This window comes from Buceros rhinoceros, unplaced genomic scaffold (genome assembly GCF_000710305.1).
Source record: "Buceros rhinoceros silvestris isolate BGI_N320 unplaced genomic scaffold, ASM71030v1 scaffold6467, whole genome shotgun sequence".
Taxonomy (NCBI): domain Eukaryota; kingdom Metazoa; phylum Chordata; class Aves; order Bucerotiformes; family Bucerotidae; genus Buceros; species Buceros rhinoceros.
The window spans coordinates 20645-32747 of record NW_010421466.1 but is presented as its reverse complement, the minus strand read 5'-3'; the positions used below and the strand labels follow the sequence as shown (position 1 = coordinate 32747).

Here is a 12103-nt window from a genome sequence, read left to right as displayed (position 1 = left end):
TGAATCCATGTTGACCACTCCTGATAACGTTCTTTTCCTCCAGATAACATCCAAAATGAACTCTTCCATCACCTTTCCAGGGGCGGAGGAGAAGCCTGTATTTTCCTGGGTTGTCCTTCTTGCCCTTTTTGAAGAACTGGAGTGACATTGGCTTTCCTGAAGTCCTCAGGCACCCCTCTTGTTCTCCACAGCCTTTTCAAGATGATGGAGAGTGGCTTAGCAGTAGCATCTGCCAACTCCCTCAGCTTGTGTTCATATCTCAGGTGTAATACATGTGATTTTCTTTTTTTGTGTTGGGTTATCTTTCCACAGAGCCTTGCTAATAATTTTGTAGTAAATATCTCTTGATGTGAATTTATGCATAGAGGAACTGTGGCCTTTTGAAAGGATCACAGCCCACTATTAGGATGCTGATTGTACTTTTATATTGAAATTTGATAGAGAATGTAAACTTTTAAGTATGTCTCTTTTGATCCATGCTCCCACATTATTGCTTGTGTGTGGTATATTCTTATGTCCCTGTAATACATAACATGCTAATGCTTGTGATACAGGAAAAAATAAAAAAACTTCATCTATTCAACTGAAAAATGAATTAATAGCATTTGTGATGTCTTCCTTTTTTCTTCCTAGGTGCTGAAATGAACGATAGTCTATTGGGAAGCCAACTTCTGGTTAGCACTCTTCTTCACAATACCTTCTTTGAGGAGTTAACTTCAGATCTTGTGCTGCAGCAAGATGGACCGTATGATTTCTACCAGCACCCTAATATTCAGCAAGTCCGACAGTGCCAACCTGTACTTGATAGTTTTGCTAAAGAAGTAAATAGGCTACTGCAGGAATGGCCAGAGCACCCAGTACTTGTGCAGGTAGAAACACCTCAACAAATGTTTGGGGAAAAGCGGGGCATTTTGGAAGTGCATTTCTCTCTAAATACGTGTACAGATATGCACAGACATGCACGTGCATACACCTGCCTGGGTGGTGCCTGTATTACTTACACAGATGTTTGAAGTCGTACTTGTTTCTTCTTAAGAGCTATTAGTCATCGTTAGCTTTTCTATTTTAGTTAAGAGAAGTTAAGTCGTTTTCAGTGCCTACTCTGACCTTACAGCTTTAACAAAATCTTCAATCTGCCGTACCTCAGAGATTCTTGAGGTCTTTCGTTGTTTGGGATCCTGTAGGTTTTCTCCAAAATGCTTTCTTTCGCAGTACTTTCAAATTTACATCCTTGGTCCCACTTACAGGGCTTGTGTGGCCCTCAGGTTGTATTTCTTAGAGAAACGCAGTAACTCAGAATCCACTGAAACTCTTTGCATTAGGTCAGTTGTGCTCCTGTTCACAAGTGGGCTGGCATTCACTGAACTACTAGTGAGCTTATACTAAAATTGAGGAAGCAGTTTGAAATAGTGTTAAAAAAATATATATATCTTCTCTCTTGTAGAGCAGGGTTTTGCTAATACAAAATAGCTTAATTTCATGGCTGCTTCTGTGGAAGATCAGTTATTACCGGTTGAACACTTGTTTTTTATTCTTCAGCTGTTAGTTGTAATGGACAGAATCCGGAGTTTTCCACTCTCTAGTCCTCTCTCAAAGTTCCTGAATGGCTTGGAAATTCTTCTTGCAAAGGCACAGGTAAGAGAAGAGCTAAGGGAAATCATTATTTTCTCTTATGTCTGCTTGCCAGGGTTTGGGGAAGAGAACTTGCTCCAGGCTGTAAATTTAAGGAGCAGGAACATAATCCGGAGTATTGCATGAGTCTTGCCATGAAAAAACTAATTTATGACTTTGTATAAAGAGGATTTTTTTTTTTTCAGGACTGGGAGGAAAATGCTAGTCGAGCTTTGTCCTTACGAAAACATCTTGATTTGGTTACACAATTGATTATTCAGTGGCGTAGACTGGAGTTGAAGTAAGACCTGTGCTTCCCTACTTTTTCTTAGATACTGTAAGCTTTGTCTCTACAGAGACAGATTCCAGTGCAGAATTAATCATGGAACATGCTTCTCTGTGTTTATGTGTGTCCTAGTGACAAGGTGGGGAAAAACCCCAAAGTAGCAGCTGTACTGTTTTGGAATGAGCAAGTCCAGCCCTTGGTGACCATGCGTATATGCCTCAGAGAAGTAGAAGCAGGAGAGACAACTACAGTAGTTCATCCTAATGTTTTCACGGTGTTTTCCTATTTTCATCCTAGGGATTACTGAGGCTGTAGTGTTTTGTCTGTTTAACAGCCCCTGTCAAGTTTTCCTTACAAGTGATTGTCCAGTCTCCTGTTAAGACCATGTAAAGATTTTATATTCACAGTATGCCGTGATCAGAACTTCCACAAGTCTACCTCAAGTTTTGTGAAAAGAAACTTCTGAACCTGGCTGTGACTGGTTTTGTTTTACCATCCCTAGGTCCTGCATTTCTTCTCTCACATTTAATGATAGTGGCAAAACAGTGATCCTCAGGAGCTGATTGTGTGTATGAAGCATATGTGTAGATTATTCCATCCTGTAAAATTTTCTTTTTGTTTAGTAGAAAAGGAGAATAAAGTTCATGGTGTTCTGGAGCCCAAACTACCCACAATATTTTTTGTTGTTGTTTTTCTTCTGCCCCCTTCCTTATTGTTTCCAGTTGCTGGTCAGTAAGTTTGGACAATGTTATGAAGCAGCATGTAGAGAAATCCACAAAGCACTGGTTCTCAATCTATCAAATGATTGAGAAGTACGTTCAAGAACAGACAGAGGCAGACACAGAAGGTAAGTGCTGTCATTCTGTGAATGTATGATGCAGTTCCGGCAGTTGCTAAGGATGCATCATCAAGGTCCTAAATGCCAGAGTTTGACATTGCGCTTTCAGGTGTAGTTCTTGTACCGTTTGGCCTACAGTAAATTCCATGTCTGTATAGGATCTTCCATATAGAGTGAACTTTGCTTGGTATTTATTTCTGGAACCACCTGTGTCTCATGAGACTAACTTTGTAGGTCATGTAAAGAAAAGATGTCTGTGAAAGGAAGTAGAACTGTGGTAACTATATGTCATGCACATAGAAACATTTCGAACATATTAGAAGGATGGGAGGTCTCAATCTGCAGTTGGAAAAGGCACCTCATTTTTTTAACTTACTGGTTTTTTATCCCAGCTGAACTGCTTTTAACATTCTGTATAAACCCTAAAGAATTCTTACAGTAAGTCAGTTTTGGTACATACTGTTCTTAGCAAGAATAGGTGTCCTGCAGGTGTTCATGTTTCGTAAAAATGGAGGAAAGGATATAGCTTTCGCTCACTTGCCTCCCCAAAATTTAATGACATTGTAAAGATGAAAGTAGCGTCCTCTGTCGTGAGGCGGTGTCATTCCAATCTCATGACTGCTTAGTGCACTTGATGAACTTCATATCATTGGGTTATTTTACATCTCCAAGAAGACAGCATGTCGTCTTCCATAGATAATGCACTAAAGATACTGTATCCTCTGTTCTCTGTCGGATTCTCCCAAGATCTATTTCTGTCTTGCTTATTTAGAGGACTTAAGGAACGGGCAGTCATTAGCTATAGTATGGTTTATCATGACTGAAAAAGCCATTCATTCATACAGAATAGCAAGTATTCCTTAAATACTTGGTGCACTCTAAAATTGGACACGTAGCTGGCCTCCTTGGTTGCTATCTTACTTCTGCCTCTGTTGCTCCTTCCTTTCTTCTAGTGTGCTGTTTGTTGCATTTACTTAGTATTAAATTAGTATTCTTGCCCCCTTTCCTAATAAGAGACCTGGTAGCTGGAAATCTACAAAGAGCAGACAATAATTTTCATGTAGAGGGGTTTTTTGTTTTGTTTTCTCCTAAATTTCTAGTGCAATGTTCAGAAACTGAGCAAATGGATCTGAAAACACTGGTCAGCACGCTACAAGCTTTCATTGAAGGATCCACACTGGGACAGTTTCATGCAAGACTTCAAGCGCTACTCGTTTTCCACTGCCATGTCTTGCTAATGCCTCAAGTAGCAGGAAAGGGTAAGTTGTTAGCATTACATGTGTTGAGTCGTCCTTACAACAACCTGACCATCAGGTATTCTCGACTTTGAAAACACATCACTTATCTCACAAATACAACAGAAGCCTATGCTGCTGCTTTTCCCATTTTCATTAAGAGTACTGTTGGGTCAGTTTATCCCATCTTTTTGCGCTGCTAAGCTTCATAATTACAAAAAAATCTCAAGATACATTTAATCTCTTGATTCTGAAGCATATTATGTTTTAAAAGAAGCTTGTTATTGTCTGTCCCTTCCAGATGTTCTCTACAGCATCCTGTGGAATCTGTACAATTATTACAAGCAATTTTCAGAGTGTGTTGAGGCCAGAATCACTGAACTTCGTCAACCTATAGAAAAGGAACTTAAGGTACAAGTAAACTTGGCTCAGGCAATATATTGATCTAATCAAAGGAACAGTGGATCAGTGAATTTGTATATAATATATCTGTTAGCACTGAAATCCCTATTACACATTTTCTTTGTCAATTTATTTTTGAGGTGGGGGGTTTTTAATGAAGTTTTTAATGTTTGGTTGGTCCCATTTAGTTGTAGTGGTTTCTACCTACTAGCAAAGCTCCTTTAGATTTCACAGTATTTGGCTATGCAGCAATTTCAGCATAAATGTGTTATTAATAGACTAAGATGTGTACACAATAATTAGCTCACTAAGAAGTCTTGCATTTTAAGACTGCCGGGTCATCATACTGATCAGCTTTAAAGATTATCTTTTGTATGCAAATACTTCATTGCATTTATATAAGTAATCCCACTGATTATTTATTTTCCTAATAGGAATTTGTGAAAATTTCAAAGTGGAATGATGTCAGCTTCTGGGCTATAAAACAGTCAGTTGAAAAAATACGCAGGTAATGCAGAGCTTGGGGTTAAACTCGGTATTTGGTATCTTCCTTCTAGATGATTTCTCTATGACCTTAAACCTGAATGCAAGAGTGTTTCTTCTGCTCTTAACACAGTGGAAACATTTATTTCCAGCAGCTGAGAGATTTCCAGGATTGTAAAACTCAGTAACGTTTTTTCTTTCCTTTGGTAATTAGGACCCTCTTTAAGTTCATGAAGAAGTTTGAAGCTGTTCTGGATGAGCCATGTCGGCCAGCCTTGATGGAAGTTGGTAAAGAGCAGCAGCTGGACTGCTTGCAAAACCAGGAAGAATCTGAGAACAAAGAGACTAAAGTTCAGAGGCTAAACAACACATTAAGAAAAATTCTGTCTGCTAGAAAAGATGTTGCCAAGGTGACTGTACTCTTTATTCGAACTGTGGGAAGGATATTTTCTCATCTGTATGTTGCTTTTCACTGATATATGCAGAAAAATCATATGTAAGCATCAAATATGTTGACTGTATCAACTTTTTGGTCTTACTTGTGTTCAGTGTTTCGAAATGCTGCTGATGGGTGGGAGTGCAGCATGGGAAGACAAGCATGCTCTGTATTGATTTGGCACAGTATCCGTGCTCTAGTGCAGAGATGATAGCAGTTACGCTTTTCATCTCCAAGGTACTTGCATATTGTCTACAACAATCTCTTACTTCCCTACTAGTGCAGTAATACAGAGTGAGAGTTGAAAATATTATTGCCCTTCTTTTTCTAAACAAGGTCGCAGACAAACGATCATGTAGCTATAGGATTTGTGCATATATAAGTTCTGATTAAATACAAAATTACTTTGAGCTTGAATCCTGATAGGGCAGTGCACTGAACTGTCACATATTGCTGTTGGTTGTGACAGCTTATGTACTGCAAACATTTGCAGTATGCTGCTGCAAACACTAGCTGATACGTGACCCTCGTGAGGCCACATCTGGAGTACTATGTCCAGTTCTGGGCTCCCCAGTTCAAGAGAGACAAGAAAGTACTGGAGAGAAACTAGTGAAGGGCTACAAAGATGGCATGAGTACGAGAGCATCTTACTGGTGAGGCAAGGCTGAGAGACCTGGGTCTGTTTAGCCTGGAGAAGAGAAGAGCGAGAGGGGAGCTTATCAATGCTTATAAATAACTAAAGGACAGGTGTGAAGAGGACAGGGCCAGGCTCTTCTCAGTGGTGTCCAGCCACAGGAAGAGAGGCAGTGGGCACAAGCTGGAACACAGGAAGTTTCACCTGAATATGAGGGAAGAGTTCTTTACTTTGAGGGTGAAGGAGCACTGGAACAGGCTGCCCAGAGAGGTTGTGGTGGTTCCTTCTCTGTAGATACTCAAAACCCTCCTGTACGTGATCCTCCTCCACCTGCTCTAGGTGAACGTGCTTTAGCAGAGGGGTTGGACCAGATGATCTCCAGAGGTCCCTTCCCTACCATTCTGTGATAAATCTTATTCCGCAGTGCCACAGTTTAGTGTGTCTCGAAGTTGTGCAGCCAAGAGAGGATTTTCTTCCTGAAGTAGATTCCTATTCACATCTATTAGCTTTTCTTAAGGTGCAAGGAGACAACCATAACTCATCAGAATTTGGGGGTGAGTGGGAAATGCTCAGTTCCTCTCAGACTCCGAAGCCTTGTTCTGTTTCTTCAGACCAGAAAGGTGGCTGATCTTGCTTTTTTCCTGTGACAGTTATGGGGGTAGAGTGAGGAAGCAGAAATCAGATGCAAATCTAATGTGTTGTTTTGTGGATTTGGTTTGTTGGTTGGTGGTTTGTTTTGTTTGTTTGCGAGCCTGTTACTGATAAGCAACAGTGTTGTTGGTTTTACTTGTTGCAGTTTCCCGTTGTCTTCAAGTGTTGGTGCTGAACTGTTCAGAGGATCATGTGGGCATGTTTTGGGGTTTCACATTAATGCAGAATTCAGGTGTTATTGCAGTGATTTAATGGTGGAAAAAGACAGCTTCAAGTATGTGTGTATAATGGGACTGTTTCTTCAATTTCTTTCTCAGGGGGCATTCCCAGAAGAATGTCAGGATGGCATTACACTTCATACAGAATCTCTTCAGTATCGTCTGCCTAAGCTTACTAAAAAAATGAAGAAAATGTGTACAACAGTTACAGAAAACACTTCATTCTTAAGTCTGGTGGAAAATCTTGACCAGTTCACGGGTAACTGTTCTTGTGATTTCCAAACCATAATTGACCTCTGTAACAAAAATGGAACAAATCAGGAAAACGTAGAGATACTGTTCCCTTCCCAGACTATCTTCCCATGGCTGCTTTATGTACATTGAATTTTCACATCATCTCTTACCTTTCCCTGCTGTCTTCTGTACAGGTGGTGTCATTGTTTCTGTAGCTGAACTGCAAAATCTAACATTTGATCAGACAGCAGATAAGGAGAAGCAGAAATCAGAGGCAAAGCATATTCAGATGCAGAAGCAACGAGCTTTGTCAGATCTCTTTAAAAGCCTTGCTAAAACAGGTGAGCTTTGAATAAAACATTTTTATTCAAACTTGTTTTAAAAGTACCAAGTTTTAAGCATATTACCATTTTTGCCGATACATCAAAACCCACCGTGTATGTTCTTGAAGTCATTGAGCCGCTAAGACTTAAAAGCATTTAAGTCTCTTTCTCTCCATCGGTTGACTATGGAGTCTGGTCTGATAGCCCTTTCAAATACCTTCTATTCTTCTTGCATTCCACTAGATGTACAACAGTAGCTTTTCTGAAGCAGGAATCTACTTTTATTTCCAGTCAGAGGTCACTGCCCAGTGTATAGAAACAAGAGGGAAGATCATTATCTTACATCCATCCTCCAATCCAGAGTTAAAATTAAGGTAGTTTGTTTGAATGAGAACCCATCTCTTGACTGACAGACTGGCAGAGATCAGACTGGCAGAGGTGTGGTTGAGCTATGAAGACTGAATGGTCTGTTGATGGGAATTGTTGGAGACAACCTGTTAAGCGGCTCTGTCTCCATTGCTCTCCTTGCTAGTCTACAGGTAAACGACCTACCACAGCTATTACTTGTTGCCTTTTTCTTTGGTGGTGTTAAACTACTCATCAGCAGTTATTAGTCACTGAGCAGTTTAGAAATGGGCAGAAGTAAACAGTCTTGTTAAATAAACAGCTGTCTGCTAACTCATAGCCTTGAGAATAATGGAAAATAAATGACAACAAAAACATTCTAAATCCTTTCTGGGAGGCAGGAGAAGGCTTTAGTTGTAGCGTTGAGTGTTTCTAGTCCATGCTACTAAATCAGTTCATGTCTGTACTGAGTAAATAGTTCCCTGAACGTTAAGGTCCTTTTGTATTTAGATGACTGCAAATACCGGTGAATCTAAGTGGGAAGAGCACATGCACTTTTCCTGTGTTTGGCATTTCTGCACCCAGTCATGCCAAAGGGGTACCTGCCATTGCTGCCCTGTGAAGTGTGTGCTGCAGGGATGCTGTACTGTGATGATTTAATTAACACGTGGGATTTGAATTCTTTACAGGGCTCTGTCTTTGATTTCAGGTGACACCTTTACCATCCTGTTTCATCAGCCTTTTCATGTCTTAATGAGGTGATGATCCCTAGCTCAGCTTTCTTAAAGGACCAGGAGAAGTTAATTAAGACTGGATCTCCATTTTATATGGAAAAATGGCAAAGTAGCCTAGATAGCTAATGACTATTACAGGCTCTGCTTACCTTCAGAGTACTTTGAAAGGAGTGTTTAAATTGGCTTGAGAGAAATTAGCATGTTCTGTCCAGTTTTTAAAATAGCTAAAATAACAGCCTGAAGATTGATTTTTTGAAAGTATACAGGTGAAACTGTCCCAGGCTCTAGCCTGCCTTAGAGGGTCAAGGCTTTTTGTCTTTTGTCTTGGCCACCACCACAATCTGCTTTATACATACAGGTCTGTTTGTCAGTTCAGCTGTGTTCTTCAGCTATGTTCAGCTGAAGATAGATAAGCTATGACATGTTCTTAAATCACAAAAATTGCAGTATGTTCAAAGACTTGTCAAAATCAGCATGAGGGGGGAAAAAAAACTAGACAGAAGTTTTTATATCTTAATACCAACTGTATGAGTGCTATTTTTCATCTTAAGGAATGAGGGCATGAAAGGAGGTGTGTTCAAATGTCATTCCAGGTTTGTCATACCGGAAAGGTCTGTCTTGGTCCCGTTCAAAAGACTATCAAGAAATACTCAGCCTGCGACCACTGGACTTGCGTAGTGCATTAAGTGTGGTAAATTGTACACGTGAACTGGATGCCACGTACGTACACAGTGTTTCTAACCGTTAGATTGTATGAACTGCAGCTATAATATGTAGAATCTATTGCATGTGGATTTAGACTAGAATTTCTGGATTTTAGATGTTTCTTTCTCTTCCCCCCTATTCTCAGTGTGAAAATCCAGTACATACTGTACGGCAAGTACAGCTGCAAGAGGGTTTTTTAAATTTGCACTTTTGACAACTCTACCCTCAGTTTCTTTGTTACCGTGAATTAGATTTTAATTAACCCTCCACCACCCAGCTTTGCCTGGGATGCTTTGCCTAGCAAAGAATGCTTTGCGTTCGTATTAGAATGTAGACTGCTAACGATTTTATTAAAGTTGAGTTGTAATTTACAGGGATTACTTAATCGATTTGTCTTCATGTACTAATGGGATATTTCAGGAGAAAATACATGGACTTCAAAGTGGGCATTTCTGGAAAAACCTGCCTAGAGAAAAGATGTTCTTCTAGATGTATTTTTTTTCTTCTGGCAGCAAGTGATTTTTGTCACTGAGACATGCTAGTTACTGTCTTCCTCAGGTGTAAGGGTTTAGTTTATAGTATCTTTCATCAAGGTATGATGAAATAAAGGCTCCTCTATCAAGCTGGATTTAGCTGCGTTAAAAAAAAAACCCACTATTTAAATGTTAAATTTTATGTAAAAATCGAGATTTTGCTGGTATTGCTTAGGGTTTCCTTAGTATTTATGAGAAGAATTAAATCTTTTCTTCAGGCTGTAATACTTGTGAAGAAAATGAAGAATTTGTGAAATAACAAATTGTAAGCAAATCTGTTAGGCTGAAGAGCTGACCTGGTGGTTCCAGTGTGCTGAGGTACTGTAATTGTGTACCTGTTTAATACCAGACTCTTTTGTGTTCTGCCAGGTGGCTGACAGAGATTTCTTCTGCTTGGGATGGATGCCAGAAGTACTTCTATCGGTCACTTGCACGCCACTCTAGACTTCAGACAGCATTATTAGCACCTACCAAGGTAAAACACCAAAGTAAAAATAGAAATCTACTACTATTAACTTTATTTTAGAGGCTTGACTGAAATCTTCAAGTAGTAAAGAGGCGTTGTGAGATCATGATGCGTTCTGTAATATGATAGAAAATACGGTGTTTTGGGGCCGATCATTAAATGCATTCAATCATTAAAACCTGTTGGTTTATGACTAACAGTATTAGCTTAGTGAACTAATAATCTGTTACATGTACGGTATCTTTCATCCTAACGGATCCCCAACTGCCACTTTTTGTGCATAAAGGAAACTTCTGAAATGCTGAATCAAAGCTTGTTAGGAAAACAAAGCCAGGATTAGTTTTTGCTCACTAATAAAACAGTTGAGGTTTATAATTGGACTAACTGGAGCTTGTGTCTAACACAAAAAAAGCCAGTATATTTCTTGGTCTAAAGTCAGTAGAAGGAACAAATTACTTCTGCCAAATCAGTACCACTTCTCCAGTATGCTGGGAAAAAGGGATCTCCTCCAGGTGTTCTTATTCTCACTATGCTTCACCCCTTGATTTACAGCATAACCTTGTCAAATGTTGCAGCTGGCAGTGGCATAAATAGGGGGAAATGGCGGAGATCAGTTGTTCTCTGTGTTGTGAACAGCTATTTAAAGCTTTAGAATGGGATCCTTCCTAATGAAAGGAGTGAAAGGATTTGTCAGTAAATCTGGTAAAACAAATTGTGGAAGTGGTTTTAGCAGTGGCCATGAATGTAAAAAATTTAGGCTAGTATCTCTTCAGATTTTAATCATCATCTATATAACGTAGCCTTACTGTTGGAGCTAAATTCCTGGCAAGAATTTCTGCAGTGGAGTGAAATTTAATATGACTCTAGTTGCAGAAGCTACGTGAAAATCAAATTTGTATTCAACGTATATGGAAGAGGCAGAAAAATTGAAGATGGGGAAAATGTAATAACTATAATTTTTGTCTGCATTTTAAAACTTGTTCAACTAAAGCATAACCTTTCAGCCTGCTCATTGAAATGAAATGGAGGCACAGAGAATGCTGTCATCTGTTTATTCATCTAAGCGTTCTTCCCGCTTTTTCTGTACCTGTTTTCTTTAGGATATTGGACTGGGTAGCATTGAACGATGCAAAGGATTCACTGCACATCTCATGCAGATGCTCGTCAAACAAAGACAATCTCTTACTGTGTTGACAGAACAGTGGATCTTACTGAGGTATTTTGCATTTTCCAACATAAAGGTGTTGGCAAGGAGTTTGACAGTAAGCAATACAGGGCGAGAAAACTGAAAAATAAGGTAGAAGAAAAATCTTCCCCCTACTTCCCCATTTCTCTCCTCCCCTCAATTAAGCCAAAATATATATTTTTTTTTAAAAGGGGGGGAGGGGGAAAAAAAATTAGGTATTGTTTATCCTGTATGTGCGGCCAGTAGTTTGGAATCAAAATAATTCAGGAGAAACAAGTTAGGCATGGATGAAGACCACGAAATAATCACTCTAGTTAATTACAAAGCTAAACCTACAAATTGTTAAGTCTCTCTCATTTGGTATTCACCTAAGTTAATTCTGGCTATGTTCGAGTTGTTGATTTGATTTAGAGCAAATAAATTATCTGGATAGCACTTTGAGCCAATCTGAAGAAACCTCAACAGCTGACAAAGAAAAATTCTAGAAAGATAGGAGATACTAGATCTTGTGTCAAAACTGTAAAAGGAAAAGTGTGTAAGAAATCTTCCTCACTTGATGTGATTTTTCACTCCAGTGCTTGACTCGCCAGTTTCACCGCAAACTCCACTGTTCTGCGTATTTGTGCTCACCACCATTGTAATCCATTTTGAAGTTGGGTCAGGAGCTATTTCCTTTGTGCAGGGAAGGAAACCTAAACTGGAGATTAGTGGTGCAAAATTTATGTTAACCCTAGGAAGCTTGGAAAAACCCCCATCACACCAAACAAAAGCCCAAAACACAAA

At 39.4% G+C, this 12103-nt stretch overlaps 1 protein-coding gene across 1 annotated transcript in view; it reads left to right on the top strand.

Moving 5' to 3' along the window:
- Positions 1-633: 633 nt before the first annotated feature.
- The window catches only part of LOC104496537 (midasin-like), a gene marked incomplete at both ends in the record, with an annotated part of 30986 nt that continues 19516 nt past the window's right edge, over positions 634-12103 (top strand). Inside the window, 13 exons of the mRNA XM_010139669.1 lie at positions 634-821; positions 1540-1635; positions 1818-1912; positions 2620-2744; positions 3836-3994; positions 4272-4381; positions 4807-4880; positions 5070-5265; positions 6894-7053; positions 7223-7369; positions 9024-9150; positions 10038-10143; positions 11235-11350. Of these exons, the coding sequence (XP_010137971.1) occupies positions 634-821; positions 1540-1635; positions 1818-1912; positions 2620-2744; positions 3836-3994; positions 4272-4381; positions 4807-4880; positions 5070-5265; positions 6894-7053; positions 7223-7369; positions 9024-9150; positions 10038-10143; positions 11235-11350 (1699 nt within the window). The remainder of the gene's footprint in view (positions 822-1539; positions 1636-1817; positions 1913-2619; positions 2745-3835; positions 3995-4271; positions 4382-4806; positions 4881-5069; positions 5266-6893; positions 7054-7222; positions 7370-9023; positions 9151-10037; positions 10144-11234; positions 11351-12103) is intronic.